Source organism: Odontesthes bonariensis, chromosome 1 (genome assembly GCF_027942865.1).
Source record: "Odontesthes bonariensis isolate fOdoBon6 chromosome 1, fOdoBon6.hap1, whole genome shotgun sequence".
In the NCBI taxonomy this organism is placed as follows: Eukaryota; Metazoa; Chordata; class Actinopteri; order Atheriniformes; family Atherinopsidae; genus Odontesthes; species Odontesthes bonariensis.
The window spans coordinates 39,208,347-39,227,928 of NC_134506.1; the positions used below are offsets into that span (position 1 = coordinate 39,208,347).

General features: G+C 38.8%; 1 protein-coding gene across 1 annotated transcript in view; it reads right to left on the minus strand.

The window, feature by feature from the left end:
• The window catches only part of LOC142380820 (protein kinase C-binding protein NELL1-like), a 298,110-nt gene that overhangs the window by 19,770 nt on the left and 258,758 nt on the right, over positions 1 to 19,582 (minus strand). Inside the window, exon 16 of the mRNA XM_075466741.1 lies at positions 6,920 to 7,060. Coding sequence (XP_075322856.1) covers positions 6,920 to 7,060 — 141 coding nt within the window. The remainder of the gene's footprint in view (positions 1 to 6,919; positions 7,061 to 19,582) is intronic.

The following is a 19,582-nucleotide window of genomic DNA, read 5'->3' on the forward strand; positions in this document are numbered from 1 at the left end:
TGGAGGGTAAAAATCCTGTTAAAGTGTCATTGGACTTATTTCCCCTGCTGGCTTACAGCCTAATATTGCAAAGTGGGAGGTGAAAAGGTGGCAGGTATACTGCCACACCGACATCTACATGTCTGGTTGAGCAGAAGCACGTAGGCAGCACGCACAAATATCACACATTTGTGATTATACTTAAAAGTCTAGAAAATCCTATTCATATCATATATCCCAGGTCATTAATATGTTGGTTGAAAGACCATAAAGAAGTGAGTTAACGTCTAATTTCAGATTCAAGGACTGTTGTAGTCATTTGCTGCACATGAGTTCTTCATCAGTCGTTTGTATGATTTTATCACAGTTTAAATCGCTGTTATGGTTTAAGCTTTTATTTCATAATCAAGGCAACCCAAGTGATTGGAACACAAAATATAAAACAAAAAAAGCTCCTGGAAATTGGTGGAAAGTTGATATTCCAACAAATTGCATTAAAATGTAACGGAGACAGGCACGGTGCATAAATCATGGTGTACTTGACACACTAATGGTGCTTTGACCGATCGGGCAGCGATGCTATCAGCTGATGTTATTGCTGAATAATTTGACCGGTGGTCACTAAATTGGCTGATCGGAAGGGTCAAACGTTTTACATTTTTTCTTGTTGTCATTATTATCTTTTTCCGATGGAGAGGAGAGTTAAACTGAATTACACGAGTATTCGGAACCTTGCACTCATCTGATAATGCCAGCACCACGGGCAGCATTAAAACACAAATTAAAAACGTAACTGGGGATGACTACAAGTCTCGTGTTACCTTAAGTTTTTACGACCTAACCCCGTGGAACTGGAAACTTCCATCAGCATAGTTTGAATTGCGACCTCGTGTTAATGAGCCTGGTTGAGTAAATCTGGGCCACTATCTCAAAATGATGAATTTGTATCTCAAAGTTATGTGTTAACATTACATCAATATCAGAGTATCTCACATGGTTGTATATTCTAAGTCTTTATAGCTTCTATAAAAAAACAAACAAACTACAACATAAAGGCTTAAAAGAATTCAAATAAGAATCAAACACTTTAAAACTGAAAATGTCAGTCTGAAAAGTTAGTCGTTTTCTCTTCAGTGCAGGATGGAAGCTACAATCATCTGGAATTGATCGGTATATTTAGTACATTTCAAACACTGTTTTGTAAAAGTTTCACTTCTGGCAAAACAAACAAGTTAAAATACAAAAGAATGAGTGTTGTGGAACATGTTGAACACAACTGGAATACATAGCAGCTGATTTAGACTGCAGCTGCAACTACTGTACATGTATAGGAGCAAACTACAAGCCTTTCAGAGCCACATGTGGGGTGGACTTCAGCTAGATTCATAGAATTTCACCTTTATTTTACTGCTAAATGTTATTCTCCCTTCCACTCAGCCCCCTTTGTGTATGTACTAGTAATGTTACTTTAGTTTTGTGATGAGATGTTCATTTCTGGAGAAATCTGCTGAGAGCATACCTCTCCCATCCAGGTAGATGAAGCAGAAAAATCCGCTGATGTTGGAGTTTGATTTAAAGGTTCAGTTAAGGCAGCAGTGTTTTACTCAGCCAAGCACTACTGTTTGCAGCAGTTAATGCATTTACAAAGTAGCCATGCTTAGTTTGTCAGAGGAAAGTGTAGAAACTCTGAGCACTTGTTGCTAAGCAGATAGAAGGTCTTGTCTAATAGACTGTGAGACTGAAAGATGTCCAGTTAATGTCAGAGCCTGGGATAGGTAAGCATCTATAATTGGGTTTTAATTATTAGCATTTTAAAAAGGTTAATAAAAGAGGTTGATAGTTTTACACATTGCACCTGCTAAACATCGCTGTGAGATTGCAAACATGATGGTACATATATCTCAAAGCACTACATCTATCTGAACCTCTCATCAGTGACTGAAGCCTTATAGCCTCGCGTCTGTGCCTCGAGAAAGCAAACAACTGGATGCCACAAAAATTCCTTCAACTAAATAAAGGCAAGGCAAGTCAATTTCATTTGTAGAGCACAATTCGTACACAAGGCAATTCAAAGTGCTTTACAGCTACATAAAATCACAAGAAGGCAAATAAAATAATAATAATCATTAATTAATTAAATTAAAAGCGAAGAGTGCAGATAAAATACTTTCAGGTGTCATATGCACAGCTAAACAGAACTGTTTTCAGCCTGGATTTAAACATTGTCAGAGTTGAGGCCTGTCTCACATCTTCTGTAAGACTGTTCCAGATTTTAGGAGCATAAAACTGAAACGCAGCCTCACCTTGTTTAAGGCCCTGTCACACTGTTACGTATGAGAGAAGCATATGAGTTGCGTATGAAAATTATCACTCATACGCTGGTATACGCTGACATACGCCAGGGGAACGTTAGGCATAGGTTGTATACGTTTCAAGCACGCTGGCATACGTTGGCATACGCTGAGGCAGAAATAAAATTTTGAACATGCTCAAAACTTTTGTGCGTATGGTTAATACGCTAAGCATACGCTAGGCATACGCTGAATACGCTAGAGGTACGATATAGGTACGTTACTGATAGGTCGAGAACGCTGGACATAAATTGCCATATGTTGGCATGAAGGTGTACCGTACAGCTAGCGTATTTATAGCCTCCGCCCGTCTGCCGCCTCCATCTTCGCAAGACGGGCGGAGATGGAGGCGGCAGGCAACCGACGATTCACGGGAGCGGTCAGGAGGAGGAGTTGGGGATCTTGATCGCTCAGAAGCATGTAACTCATCAGCCGCAGATGCATCAGGCATTTCAGCAGGTTTGGGTGAGAATGATTCTTGTGTTATTTTGCCTTTTCCTCGGCCCAGGGCCCGGGCAAACGACGATTGCTTCTTGGGAGGCATGATCGAGATGAATGTCTCGAGAGATGTTGATAGCGCGTCGTCTACTGTAATAATGGAGCAATGTGGAAAGGCTGCTGATATAGGCGCGTTGAAACGTATGCTGGGCATGCGCAGTTCATATGCTACTCATACGCTAGTCATTCTTTATTTTCAAGGACTTTTCGTGCGTATGAAAATTATATTATTAATTTTCATACGCAACTCATACGCTTCTCTCATATGCAACAGTGTGACAGGGCCATTAGTCCTGACTCTGGGCATCAGCAGGAGACCCCTCCCTGAGGTTCTCAGAGCCCGAGTTGGTTCATATGGCTTTAACATGTCAGAGATGTACTTTGGTGCTACACCATGAAGAGACTTGTACACAAGCAGAGCTGTTTTAAAGTCTATTCTCTGAGCGACAGGAAGCCAGTGCAGAAATAAAGATATTCTGATAATATTAAAGGAAGAAAGATGCTTGTTGTTTACCTTGAAAACTAAAAAAGTACATCCAAGCCATGCATCTCTGTGTAAGTAATGATGAGGATTTAAATGTCGGCCCCTGAATAGAAGCTATTACAAAAAACATTATTGAGGCATGTTAAAAACAGTTAAATTTGAGAAGGACTTCCAAAACTAAATCATGTTCTCATTTCTTGTAGGCTGGACTATTCTAATGCGATCCTCACTGGCCTCATAAATAAGACCATTAGACTTTTGCGATTAACAAATAATGCTGCAACTTCTAAACACAGGAAAAGAGAACACATCATTTAAAAAAAACTTCCACTAGCTCCCAGATATATAGAGTTAAACTAAAATTAAAATATAAAGGAGACGTAGCCTTTCTTTTACAAGCTGACCTACTTTCCAGAGGCTTTGATGAAATGCTCTGGTCAGTGAGACCCCCCCCCCCCGCCTGTTTTCTGCAGGGTGTGTCTTAATTAAGATCTGTCAAACAGCTTCAAGGTACCACACAAACAAAAATGAGTACCCAAATAATACTCAACAGCCCTTTAAGCACATAATTATTGTGTGAAGACGCATGCAAACTGTCTAAGAGCTCACACTAGCACACACAGCACACAAAGGTCAGGCTACCACACTGAAAAAAAGATTCTTGACTGACAAGTTTATTTTCAAATACTAACAATCCCTTTGTCTGCACTTCGACCACAGGCAGCTGGTATGTTGGGAGACCAGTATTAGACTGGCGCAGGTTATTAAAGCAAGGCAGGATGTATCAGCAAGCTGGAAGGTTGCTCCATTCAACACTTTGGCTTCATAAACCCTGAACTTCATTGCCACTACATTTCGCTGTGTTTTTAGTGGCTAATTTTTACAAACCGTTGCAAAAATTTCTTTTTGTTTAAGAATATTAATCACAAGTCAAATGTCCTTGTCTGGACATAAAATATTCATAAAGTACTGTGAGAGCTTTATTAGATTTTTTTTTTCTAAAGCACCTGTTAGCGGCTGCTGAGAATTTGCTGTCGATATAAATGCAAATAACTTCAAGCAAAAGAGTTTGAGCTTCACACTTTCCAGGTACAGCAAATGCACTCATTTGAACTTATTGTAGGGTCGAGATAGAAGTTGAGAGGCTGGATATTTTACTTTGAGCTGCTAGTGTTTGGTAGAGATCCACAGCTCCTCTAAACAACCCACTGAATGAAATACTTTCTAATCCCAACAAAGTGCCAGGGTTGTTTTCTCTCGGAGGTTTCATGTTGGGAGTGGCTTCAGACACCCAAATTAATGCTCTCACGCACAGAATAAAGTGATTTTTTTTTCATAATAAAAAAATCCTAATCCCCTCTGTACTTATTTCCCTAATTTAGTTAAATATTTGGCTACACTTTCATCAACCATGTCAGTACTCTTGAAATAAAAAAAACCAAAAACAAATTATTTCTGGAAGCTCTTTAAATTGTATTTTAAAGACTTTCATCATTTTTTTAAAAAGATGTTATACAATGGATTTGATATTTCTTTCTCTTCATTGAATGTTTTTGTGCTATTCTTCATCCTCTGCTCAATGTAAAGCACTTTGAATTGCTTTTTAGTATATAATGTGTGTGCATCCTCACAGAGAAGTTAACATGGTTATAGACTCTCAGACATGCTTTTAGGGGGCTCGTGTTTAAATGTGAACATTTATGTGTTGCATGAACATCTACAAACAGCCAATTATCTCAATTTTTACTTAGATGTGTTGACATCTTTTGAACTGTAAACCACTGCTTACAGGGAACTAAATCCTTTTTATGGCCATAGTGACTGTTAAAAAAGTGAATTGTTCTAATCAAAAAGGTTTTATGGTTGTTTGTTGGTTTCTCAGAGTTCTGCATCCATTTCTTAATACGATGACCAAAACAATCAAGTGTAAAACACTCACACAAAAGCTTCTTTAATTTGTCTCTATTATGTTCAATTTCACTTGAGGAAAATCGAATGAAAAACAAACAAACAACAACACTTGAAGCACACAAAAGAGCACAAAACGTGACATCACCAAGTTACTCCAGAGAGGAAAAGAAGAACATTATCAAAGTGTTGTATTGTGGTTCTTTAGGACTTTTTATGGACATGAATATTTGTCTTTATGGCCTAGATTCCATTCTGTCTTCTAGCATGCTGTTTCCAAAACTAGCCATCCAAACTTAGTATTGTTCATGATCACTAAGTGGCTGGATGTGTCACCCCCAACACACTTCTACAGTAGCAGAGTGCTGCTGAATCGATTTAGCTCAATCAGTTGAGAAAGTAACACATGGATGTATTTAAATGTTTGCATGGGATTACCCTGGTGTTCTATACTACTGTGTGTCTAAAGTTTTAGAGGTATTCTCCACCTGGAGACATCTTTGAACCAACACAAAAAAACAAGTCTCTGGGACCGCTTTCTTTCACTAATGTAATGTTATTAAAATTACGAACATAGACCTCAGACTGATGCAGAAAAGCTAGTCCACGCATATCTAATTTCTTAACTGGATACTACTATATATTTCCATATTTTCAGGATGTCCAAATTGCTCCCTTTTACTTTACCCTTTATTGGCTCCCTGTGAAATTCATAATTCTTACATAAAAGTTCTTATTAACCAAGATGATTAACCAAGGAGGCAGATGCTTCAGTTATTAGGTCTTTCTCTTTTCGAACAAACTAAGTCATATAAACCCCAAAACGTTTGGGTTTAAGAGGCAGACACCCTCCCTACTTTTAAGATTAGGTTAAAAATGAACAAAGCTCCCTGTCCTCCAGCACGGAAATGAAGAGAACATTTGTTATTGTTGAGTCCCTTGCTTTCTTTTATTCTTGTCCCCTTATCCCCAACCAGTAGAGCATTTAGCTGTTCTTGGGTGTCTGGCCCTGCTTCTGCTGAAGTTTTTGTCTTCTTACTGTTGCATAGTACTTACTCGGTTGGAATCGTTTGGTTTCTTTTTGAGTGTTTGCTCTGAATTAGTGCTATTTAAATAAAACACACCTAAAATTAGCTCATTTTGAAGCAGCAAAAACAAACCAATTAAAACATCCTAGACAAATTTGCTGTTCCTGGACTTTCCGTCCTCATCATTAATTTTGACTAAAGATATAAGCCTGGTATTTCCCCTACCTCTCGCCCTGTATTTGCGGGCTAACACATTGGAGATAACAAACATCTAATCATGACATCGGGAGGCTGACGTGTTCATCATGAATATTTCATCAAGCATGTGTAAAGCTTTCATACAGTGTGATTAAAGCCCAAGCTTTGAAGGTAAGAGGCCTCCGATTAGTCTCCTTATAAGCCTGAATGATAGCAAATACACGTGCATCCACCAAGTCGCTGCATAACAGTCCGTGTTTATACCATCATGCTAGATTTTCAGGGGACAAATGAAGCTGTCAAGCAATCATGTAGGAGACCACAGATTAGAGACTTACAGGGTAAGCCGGGCAGTGACAGCATTCAGAATTTCTGAATAAGTGACGAGAAAAGGGAAAAGTCCATAACACAGTAGCTGAAGGGCCGGTGTTTGCATCAGTGATAAGAATGTTTTCATCTCGGTGTATGCTCACCAATACAGGAGCTCCCATCAAGCTGGTAGGATCCATTGTCATGGAAACCACTTCTGCATTCACAGTGGTACCAGCCGGGCAGGTTGACACAGCGGGAGTGGTTGTGGCACTCAATCAGGCCCTCTGCACACTCATCAATATCTGAAGAGACAAACACACACAGCATCACCGAGATGAGTCGAAACATATTTTTCTGGCAACGAAACATGAACATGAAGCCTCGGCTTATTTGTATCATTTGATGCTTGCCTACATTAGACAGCCCAAATCTCTGCAGGCTGTCTGCAACAGCAGGAATCCAAGTCTTAGCAGTCACACCATTCGGTAACAGAATTGTTTCTTCAGTGCATTTTTCTACTTCCTCTCTTTGCTCATTCCGCCTTTTCTGCTCAGCTCACTTTGTCTCTGGCGGGCAGTGTGCATACACAAGCCGAGCCCAGAGGTGTAAGGTCTGTGCACCTTCTCAGGAGTGTAAATCTCTCTCATCCATTATGTATGATGTGAGCTCTGCTCCTCATCTGGAGCTATCTTGCTGCTGGCTGTAAAACCTGGTCTGTACACACACTTTAGTTAAGGTGCGACCTTCAGTAACACCTTTAATAACCCAAAGGCAAAACATAGCAAACTGCGAAAGGAAGTTAGGGACTGCTCATTTACTGTCATGTGTGCAAAGGTGTAGTCTGCAGCCTGCAGCCTGACCAGCAGTCCATGCAGTCTCTTCAATACGGTGACAAAGAAAGAAAGGAACAAAGAAAGAGCTAAAATACATCATTACCAAAGCAGGAGTGATCTATTCATAATCCAATAAATCTATTTTAGTAAAAAATTAATATATATGGCCTCTACAGTGCAGGTTCAAAAGCCAGTTTATGTACTGTATGTGGTCCTAGAAACTCCCAGTTACTGACGGTTATCCTTCTAGCTCATCAGTTTTGGTTCGCTTGAGTTATCCCGTTCACTTGAGTTATCCCGTTAAACTCATCAAATCATATAAAGCGATAGAGGACGTGCGCCAATTTTTGAGGAACACTACGGAAACTGAGAGGGGTCCCACTTTTTTTAAATATTATATCAAGATATTTCTAATTTTGCAGTGAAAACAGGTTAATTGTACCATTTCTTTATAACAACTATGATTTTTTCAAAATCAGAATTAGAATCAGAAAAGATTTCATTGCCAAGTAATTTTCACATTACAAGGAATTTGGCCTGGTCTGTTTGGTGCAATAAAATAAAATATATATATAATAATAATAAAATAAAATAATAAAATATAAAATAATAAAAATATATGTACAAAGTATTAGTGAATTTGTACGAAGTATTTGTGACAATCAGAGCAAATAAAACTTGCGCTCTTCAGAGAATGGGTTAACATTTTGTTAGTTTGGCCTCGTAAAGTTTGTTTTCCTGTCAGTGCAAAGTGTGACCACCTGTAGAGCCTTGCCTGGCTGAGGCGTAGTGGAGTTGATTAAACTCCTCTGTATGCCCACGAATGCCACCGTCTGTGCTCAAGAGCAGACATTAACTGAACTAGCAAATTACACATGCATGCTTTGATTTGATGTTATAGCTTCACCCCAGCTGACATGACCGCTCCAGTGAATTATGGAATTGGGGAATCACTCATTTCTCAAGCTCACCATACTCACCTGGTGAGCTTGAGAAACCAAAGCTTCTTATTTCAATGGTAACAGGTTACTGTAAATCATTATCTCAAGACATCAAAAGGCTTGTTTCTTGAGAAAACAAATGAACTTATCACACAAATACAAGCTTTGTTATCTCCAGATAACTGGATAATCACCTTCTAAGCAAAAGAAAACGGCATCAAACGATATAATTGTAGGCAAAGCCACTTTTTTCCTCCGTTGACAATAGATATTATTTCAATCATGTATGAGCAAAATCAGTGTCTTTCAAACAAAAATATCTGATTTGACTCCACTCTGAACTATGTAACATATAAATTACTCAAATAAAGTATCAAAATCAGTTTGACAAAATATTGATATCAAAGAGTATCACAAATGATTTTGATCTTTAGTTCCTTTTGCTTTTCACTTGAATTGGCTGTGAATAGTTAACAAGATGCACCGTAAAAATCTGAGAAAAATTGAGCTGGTGGGAAGCCATTTACTCAGAAGTATTCCTACAGAGATCAATAAAGATGGATCATTTTTCAAATTTGAAAAAAAAAACAGGCCGTAATTGTTTATTTGCCTTCTGATATATGCCTGTGGTTGGGAAAATTGATCTTTGAGATAGATGAAAAAAAATGCTAACAGGTATCTTACATTTCCAAAAATGCCTGAATATCAATTTAGTTTTATTTTTTCATGTATGCATTCCATTCTTACAAAAAAATATGCTCATCTTCATAATTTTTGTACAAGCATTTAACAGATGGAAACAACTAGGCACAGTACAGTGAGTGGAAAATATTTGTGTTCCAAGTGTCTAGGTCTGAATAAATGTATTAGAAATGACTTCCTGCTATGAAAAAAAGGGTAAAAAGACAAATTAAAACAGTGTACTGGGTCAGAGTAAGCTGAATTAGCATTTAATAGTTTTACATGAAATGAGTTTTAATAATGTTTGAGCTGCTCTAACAACTATAAAAGTCACGGTTGATATTGGAAGTTGGGCCTGACCTTAAAGACGCACACTAATTCATATGTGTGTAAATTTAAAGTGGACTAAGGATGAGCCATTTAGCAGTGTGTGTTGGAGTTGTGCTACTGTCCTGGGGTACTGTAGGTAATAAGACTTGACAGCTGCCTGGAGGGTTGCCCTCTGTCAGCCTCTCAGGTCAAAACTCTACTCAGACTTGCAACAAAATATTCCCACTCTGACACCCCACTGAAACACACCGAGATTAGAGGTGACTGGTGGATGAGAGCAGCTAACTCTTCAACAAAAGAGCACGGCTGTGCAGGTATCTGAGAGGACACACATGCACGTGGTTGGGCTGGTGTGTGCAAACAGTGTGGTGACTTAATCAAGTTGCTATTAGATTGCTTCAACACAGCCGCTGCACAATTCATTTCAAGATATGGAGCCTGGCCCATACGAGTTAATAGCTGCTTTTCAAGTCAATATTTAAGTCAATATGTTGCAGTCAGAGTATTTCCTTTCCACCGCTACTCATACATATCTGTGGATGCAGAAAAAGATCCCACCTCCTTCAGGGAACTGAACCGTTACAAGTCTCAGGAAAGATCTTTGCCTCATATCACTTACAGACAACTGAAACTACAACCTGTGTTTCCCAAAAAGTTGAGTAAAATTAAATATGAATATAAAAGAATTAGCTAATATTTGAAACTGTGAATTTCAAATTAAAAAGGGTACAAATATGTGGAATGCAGAAAGCGAGAAACGTGATTGCTTTTGGGAATAACATACACTGAATTTCAATTTGACAGCAGCTACTCTCTTCTTTTTCCACTGTGCTTTTCCTGCAGGTGCATCCTGTTTTTACTAAATAAATTTTACTTCTCAATTAGCAAACCTCTGCGCTCATCTTATAAAGGTTTTCACTGACTTTCTCTAAGCCAATCAGAACATAGTCATATTTTGTTAAATTTCTTTCAGCATGGTTTCATGAACAGTTGAGTCGAGCTACTGTTACAGATCAACCTGGCTATCTAATTGGACCACTGTTCTTGTCGCAAAGTACATGCACGGGAGTGAAATCAAGTAATGATTGCAGTATGTTTGATGCTGCAAAGCCGTGGGGGATCGTCAGCCAAGTAAGTATCGCTGAATTGAAGTCAACTTAGCAGAATTTATATAGCACTTTTCAAACAAGTTAAACCTAAAAATAATGTAAAAGGTAAGAATAAAATAGAAAACAAGGATATAAAACACAAAACAATAAAATAAATTATCAAAAGATAATGGAAGAATGAAAGAAGATGGAAGATTAAAACAACGAGCAAATAGCAGTAATATCAAGGCAATAAAGGGAAAAACTGAGTAAAAACAAAAGTGATAAGAATAAAAGGAACATTAAAAACAGATCAACGAACTAAATATGAGCTCTTTAAAAGAGGAATGTTTAAATGTTAGTCTTAAAAACACAGAGAGTGTCAGCATTTCGGACCCATACAAAGAGCTGGTTCCTCAGAAGACGGATCTAAAAAAGCTAAAAGCTTTGCCACCCTTTCGAGTTGTAAAAATCCTGAGTTCCACAAACGGGCCAAATCAAAGGCTCTTATGGGGTAACAGCGAACAATAAGATCTTTAAAATATGGTGGAGCTTTGCTATTAAGGGCTTTGTGTGTCATCAGAAGTATTTTAAGTTCCATTCTAAATTTTACAGGGAGCCAGTGAATGAGGTTAACCCAGGAGGAATAGGATTGGTGCTACCAATCAGTTCCTTGGCAGCAGCATGTTGGATCAACTGAAGGATTTTAAGGGAGCTGTTTAGGCATTGCACTAGTCCAGCCTAGGTGTCATGAATGTGTAGACCAGTCTTTTTGTTGTCTTTTGGACAGGATTCCTCATATTTTTAATATGTTGGTATAGATTCTCAGTCATGCCAGTTAAGGTAATCCTAAAATCCATCTTCTCCAAACATGATATTCCGATGCACCTAAGACGTAAAAACACCCAAAGGATAAAACCCCAAACACAAATGGAGTAGTGTCGTATATATGCAGTCCAGTGCAACGAGGAGTTGTGCATGGCACAATATGGGAGAGCCAGCTGTTCAAGTCAACACCCAGCAGTTCAACTACGTCTCAAGGAGAAGGGACACTCTTTTGAGGACAGTAACGTTCACATTCTGGACAGATAAGACGGATGGTTTGATGGAGGACTCAAGGAAGCCATCTAAGTTAAACTGGAGAAATCATCTTTGAACAGAGGAGGTGGTCTCAGGTATCACCTTCCCAGTACCTACAACGCAGCATTGTCTTGGATCCTGTGACTAAAACACATCCTTTCAATCAGGTAAACTAACTTATAGGTAAGAATGACCTAAACAACCCACACATTGGTCAGGGAGTTCAGTAATGACCTGCCAAGTGCAAACAGCCCCTCTACTGGTTATAAGTTGATACTGCACACCGAGTAGTTTAGAACTGAACAAGATTTTGAGATGAGCGATTAATGTCTTCAAGATCCAGAATGTCCAATTGCCCTTGGAAAAAAAATCGAAAAAAAAGTTGCTCTAAAGACCTGTTTCATATGAGGGGTCAAAGGTTACAAATCCTGGTCATATTTGACTGCACAGACACTGTCTTTGAATTACACGAATGGTGACTTTGGTCAGATGATGCTGTGGTTTAAAAAAAAAAAAAAAAATTGAAAATCAGGATTATATTAGAGCAGAGCCACTGCTTGAAAATACTTTAAGCAACCACAAGCTGATACATAGTCTTAATGGGCTGTTTTTAAGTCACAACTTTTGACATCTGATGAAGGAAAGAGAAAAATATGAGAATGAGAGAAGCTTTATTGGAAATTCTGCTAACTAACATGTTTATATGCATTTTAAAGGCCCGGGTTTGGCCATAATAACACAATAATTTGGGTCCCCATCTGGGCTCTCCAGGGCCTCTCAACTAACTCAGCCAGCACAAGATTACCATTTCCTATGTTTGCCCAGAGCTCTGTTCACTCATTTTATTGACATAACTTGCAATCAGTCTGATTAGACATGCCTTTGTCATGCAAAAAGTGTTTGCTCCAAATTATCTCCATCCATCCATTTTCTATACCCGCTGAATCCGTCGGTCGGGTTGTGGTGGGGCTGGAGCCTATTCCAGCTGTCATCAGGCAAGACGCGGGGTACATCCTGGACAGGTTAAATGATCTCTCCTTATTAAAAGGAAAATTGCAGTAAGTTGAGCTAAAAACACTGGGAAAGTAAATGAATAATTTTTTTTTGCTATATCTGCTGAATATAGGATTGCAAATCTGTTGCAACTGGGAAACATGGCTCCTCAGAGAAAGAAAGCAACAAAACTACAATATGAACCAACAGTCAGATTCGTAAATATTTATTTTAATCAAACATATTCAAGTTAGTTATACAGTCAGTGTGAGGTTGAACTATAAATTCTCAGCTTTGATATGGGAGCCTTCTGAATTGGCAAAAGCTTTTTAGTGTGAGGAACCCCTTCAGGAACTTCCTTTTAATTGGACTGTTTACTGAAATGCAGTTTTGTGAAAAGTTGTGAATTATTTATTTTTTATAATCTCATCAACTAAGCAGGAAGGAAGTCTGTGGTTTTAGCAAGTGTTTTAATTTAAAAGCGGTTGCTGTGAACCTGCAATATGCGGTAAAAAGATCCCTCATTTCAAAAGAAACATGTCTTCATTAGGCTGTAAAACCAAAACAAATCCAGCAAAGAGATAGCAAGAATGTCAGGAGTGCCTGGATCAATGGCTTGATGAATTCTGAGAAGAAAGGAAGCACTGTTGAGCTCTTCAGTATAGATAACCATGGATGTCTACGGTAGACAGCTGACCCCAGGATCCTTTTAATGTCAAAGCAAATCCCCTTAACAACATCCAGCTGCGTGAAGAAGACTCTCTAGGAAGTAGGAATATCATTATCCAAGTCTGCCTTCGAGAAAAGACTTCATAGGGGCAAATACAAAGGGTTCACCACAAGGTGCAAGCCATCCATAGGTCTGTGAGCATATGTAACTAAGAATAATCTCATGATCCAAAGCTTGCAACATCACATGTCAACAGAGGACAGAAGCAGCTGGACAAATGCTGAAGTGTACAGGGATGTTGTTTCAGCTCAGTTGGTCAGTAAAGATGAAAAATGACCCAAAACACATTCTAAAGCAGCTAATAAACAAACTGAATACCCTGCAATGGCCAAATCAGTGACCTGAACAGAGGAGGTGTACTTTATCAGGCAATTGTTGGCTTCAAATTGTCCAATTAAATCTGAAAAGCAGGTTTCATACACGATTCCTTCATCAAATCTGGATGTGAATACAATCAGAGTAAAGCTCAGTTTCTATCATATAACTCACACTGGAATTTGATTTTAAAATTAATATTGTGTTTGTGTGAAAATCTACGACAAACTCATTGTAAGACGGGTAGACCATGCCTCAGTTTATACAGCATTCAGTGTGTTTACAATAAACTGCAAGTGGAAAATCACACCAGGGGAAGATGACTATTTTCTAGTCTTTTTTCCCTTCAGTTGCAAACATGTAGATATGTTTTCTTACTCGTGCTTCATGTAACAACAATGAACTTGGATTGCTCTCCAACAAAGTGGTCTATACTTTATGACAAGCGACACACAGGAAGGTAACACTTATATTTTGAGTTATGTGGGGTGTTTTAGTATGTTTTTCATCATTTTTAAAAGCCCATAATTCATTTCTCCAAATGTTTTTTGTGTTTAAAATCATTTTAGAAAAATAAAAGTGATTTTTACTGGTTTAAAATTGACATATTCAGCACCTTTGTCTCTCACCTCTCTGTTTTTCCTGATAACAACATGAGACAGTGGAATGTCACACCATAGCGCTTTATATGACGATAATTTTGACTCTCTGTTGACAGGCTATGTACTGCAGATTTTAAAAACCTGTGTGTTGGGTTGTGCATTATATGCAGTTTATTTTTCATTGTGGGGATGTGGGGAATGTTTATTTGGTGCATAGTGTGCCAGAGGGCTGTAGAGGGCCCAAGTGTTCACTTGGTGTTCAGAGAGAGTGCAAGAAGCACTAGGGTGATTAACCTTGGGTGGGCACCTGGGTGGCCCTTTGTCTGCCCTGGGTGCAGTTTGAGTCAGTGGAGCACGGAGCACAGATTGTTATGTGTCTCACTTCACTTCTACACTTATGTTCTCTTAAAGCATAATATTATGAGTTTAATGATGGATCTGAATGTGTTTAATTTGCTAAGACTAAGGCTAAGATAGAGAACTAAACATGATTGCATGTATGACTATGATTCACAGTGATTCACTAATTTCTGTTTGTTTTCCCTTTGAGGTTATCAACTTGCTTATTATTCAACAAAAAGTGAAAAAAGTCAAATAAAAGAAAGAACGTAGTTGAGCTGAGTTGACTCCTGCGTCCTCTGTGCCAAGCCTGGTCGAGCCCATCAAACGAACCCTTAATCACTCTAACTATAGCTCTCAGTATAGGACGCTTATTAGTCTGAAGTTTCATGCTTTGGCCATTGGTAAAATGGATTTTATTGTGATTGGGAATTATAATCCCTCTATTTTAGGAGATAATATCAGGATAAAATTTCATGACAATCTGCCCAGTGGCTGTCATGACATCTTACTCAAAGGGTTAACAGAACATGCAACCTCACCAACCACATGATGTACTTTTATCACCTTCTTCCAAAACATTTTAGGTGACTTCTTTAGGTGTCATTTTTACAAATATTTTGCCAACATCCATTCTGATTCGCAGCAGCAGTTGTCCACACTGAAATACCCATTTCCACTAGGACTCCAACTCTCTTCTCATGCAGAGCTCATGCTATTTGAAAGCCCATCCATACCAAGCCTTGAAGACCTTTTTTATTCAGACATCGTAAATACTAATCTTCATCTTCATCTTCACGGTCAATAATCTAGTTCCTTAATAGGTTTATAAAGCTATTTGTTAGCTGCTGAGTGTTTACAAGTATGTTTGAATTCCATTCTCTGTCTGTGGAAGTGAAGTGGACCAGCGACCTTCATGTGGTACGAAGTACAATGCGCTCAACTACTCTTAAAACACCCCATCAATCATAGCTACAGTCCCAGAAAAGAAAGGAAGCCATACAGCATTTCAGTTTTCTTCATTTCCCTTGAATTACAATGCAAATGAGAGCACTTAGTACTTTTTGGAAGGCTTCACTTGTGCCCCATTTCTGAATTTTCCCGATGGGAAATGAAGACTCTACGACAGCCCACACTGTGAAGAGATGTGAATTTTGGCAAAGAGAGGAAAATTGGAATTAAACCACATAAAGCTAAAATAACCCCAAAGCTCTCCGGAGGATCCCCAGCCCTCCGAAGCTTCACATAATTACACTTATCCCAGCTCTACTAACCTACTGAAACGGCATGCTGGAAAATGTCACATGGGACATTTACAGTAGTTCATTCTCATACAGAAACGACAACCAGCATAATCTTAAGATTTCTTTTGGAGATTTTGAGGCTGTAGGAGAATTAAAAATTGTAATCAAATAACAGGTAGGACACCCTTAAGCCGGAGTTATAGTTGACGCGTCTGTCACGACGGTGGCGGACCGTGACGTCAAAATGACGTTTCAGGCATGGCGCTTCCCTTGAAAAGACGGCGCAGCGCGGTGTCGTGCACCAGTCGATTTTTGTAACTTGGCTGCGCCGAGAACAACGAACCAGATGGACCGATGTGAGACCGGCTCAGTGAGGAGGTGCGTTTGTACAGGCACCTGTACGAAACTGCAGTGAAACAGCACAGGGAGCACGTAAACTCCCAAAACTGGTGCACAGAGATTGGCAGAACTTTGGGGAAAGAGGGAAAGTTCTGTGAGAGTCTGTGGAAGAAGCTACGGGACAGCTACGTGAAGGCAAAGAAGAGGGCAGAGACTCTGTTGATGTTGAAAAATTAAAATGATCCGAATACTGCATATATTGATATTGATGTTGCTCATGTTGGGGGTGGTGGGGGGGTAGTATGTGTGCAGTGTGGTTGTCGGTGTGATGTTGTGTGTGAGTTTATGCATGAATTGATTTGATTACTGATTTTATTATGTAAAGCACTTGTGCTGCTTTTTTAGTATGAAAGGTGCTATATAAATAAAGTTTGATTTGATTTGATTTGCAGCAGTATCATTAATTACAGTATTCTTGCTCTTGACAGTGGCATTGTTTTCTTCTCCACTTTCGTGGTTGTAGAGTAGCGGTAACCTTCACGTAGCAGCGCCACCTCTGTGACGGAGAAAATTGCAACTACTGGCGCATCGACTTGCGCCACTATATATTGTGGGCACAAAATCGTGACATCATCAACACCGCTCGCGCTAGCAGACGCGGCAACCATGCTAGAGCCTTTAGAATAAAAGGCTGCTCTAATATCTGAACCAAGTCTTGATACTTAACAGATTTAAATCTTCCAGGCCAAGTTTTGTTGTTAAAGTAATACATTTCATCCACTTAAACACATACAACGGCAACATCTTAGTCTTACTTGATTTCAGTGCTGCATTTCATTCAGTTGAACCTAACATAGCGTTGCACACACTGGAAAGTGGACATCACTAACTTGGTTTGAATCCAAATATTTTCTGTCTATGGTTGATCACACATCTTAGCAAACAAAAACTACATGAGGCGTACCCCAGGGTTCTAATCTGGGGCATATTCCATTCGACATCAACATGCGCCTGCTGACTAAGATTATGTGAAAAGCAAGAAAATATGTTACCAATGTTATGTGGATGATTACGTAACTACATAATTGCCTTGGAGCAAGAAAACAGTTAAAAGTCGATGCACAACTTTGGTTTGTAATGTTAAAAACCACAAATAAAAATAAACACCCATACATCTGGGTGTCATTACTGACTCAGGCCAGAATTTGAAAAAGCCATATCAAGTCAGTTATAAAGTCAGCCTATTAGTGTGTATTTACTGATCTGTCTAAAGACACAGAACTAAAAGTATTTTGCCACTCTACTTCTTTTATAAGAATCTTAAGGCTTCCCTGTTTTCCACTGCATTTGGTTGAATCCAGCATATCAATAACTTTCACTGTCCAGTACTTTTCATTGTACTGCTTCATATTTTTTAAAAGTATGTGTTGCTGAAACATGTTTTTATTGTTTTATGCACTTTGAACCATCTTGACGTTGAATTGAACTATATTTCATTTTTACAATAAAGATGGGCCTTTGAAGAAGGTGGCCAGTGGGAATTGATGTGCTTTCAGGGCCTGCCTCAATAGCGATGTGTCATGTTTCTCAAGCCTTTCCTCTGCAGATAGAGTGCTTTGTAATGGTTGGTTTGCAGCCATCCTTACATGGCTATGTGTCAAAGAACAGTCACATTAAAGTCAACTTGTGCCATTTTGTGTTTAAAACAAAGTCAGTCAGCTCATAAAACACTGTTTTGTAAATTATATATGTAATCCCAGCAGCTTTGACAAAGAAGAGGAATTTGTTTGAACTGGGAGTTCATCACTAGGTGAGCTGCTCAGTTTTTGATTCCTTCGGAGTGAAACCTCAGAAAATGAGTTGGCTATGTAAACCCACTGGAGAAAGACAGGCAAGCCTAAGGAACGGATCAGCTCGGGAGAGGATGAAAAGATCAGTGATAAGATCAACTCTGTTCCCATCAGCTTTATATTCAGATGCTCTGCGCCTTCTGGGGGTACAGTATAGACTACAGAGGAGAAAAGTCAGAAGAGCAGTGATAGTTTGTATTACACAGGAGGAAGGTGAAGTCAGAGGATACAGAGACTTCAAAAGATGGGAAATAGACTGAAATACAGACACAGAGAACATGTCATACCCACTTTTTTAAACAGAAACCTCCTGCACAGCTCATAGAAATTGCCCATGGCAAGACTTTAAGAAAACCTCCACAAATACAGACAGCACTTTAAAGACATGGGAATATTTTTTATCTCCATTTTACCTCCAAAGCTTTGGTTTTGTTTCTTAGCTTGAAGACACAGCCATGCGTGTTTTTCATTTGCTTTCTGAGACTGTGCATGACAGGAGGTTTAGCAACTGCAGTGACATCTGGAATCCAAGTAAATGAGCAAATAAACATGAAATACTCACTTATTTGCATAAAAACGATTTAAGATGAGGAAATTGATTTGGAGATAAAAGTATGGAAAATTTTCACGACACAAAAGTCATTTTCTAAACTTAATTCTTGAATGTTTTTTTGTTTAACAGGAAGAGGAATACGTGCAATGAGTTGAAGCACCTACCAACGCACAAACACTGAAAATACTGATAAATAATTGCAAACACAACACTAAGGTACGCCTGTCCTTGTAGTGTTTACTTGACCAATCGTGTGAACTGACACTCCAAACAATACTTTAGGCTCCTCTTATCTTGTAGATTACATTCCAACTGAACTCCTTTGACTTCATGACGTTCTTTCAGGGATTGAACATGAGTCACAGCTTCAGCTTGATGTATTTTTTCCACACAGAACATCTTTAAACTAGTGGTGGGCATAGATTATTTTTTTTAATCTAGATTAATCTCACTGAAATCTTGAAATTAATCTAGATTAATCTAGATTAAAATAGCTCATTCAGGGGTCCGGCAATCCGCAGAGTTCGCGGAAACAGACGTGTAAACTTTGGTTCCTATCCAAACAATAGTCATTTAATCCTGAGACTGTTGCAATTGCCGTGTCGAGTGCTTCAATACAATAGTGTAGTAACCCCACGCATACCTTTCTCACTGCAATTAAGTTTTATTTCTGATTTATTTCGGATTTTATTTCGAATTTAGTTTCTTTTTCACAGCTGCCTCTGCTATTCCTGCTCTTCTCAGGTGTACCTAATGTAGTTTTACATCATTTGTAACGTGATGTATATCTTGAATAACAAATTGTAAATAACAACACGTTTATTCGTGTCCCTGCCCTCACTTTCCTCATGTTTTTTTCTCGCGGGGGTGCTGCACAGCCGCGGGGCCTTTAAGAATTTAACATTC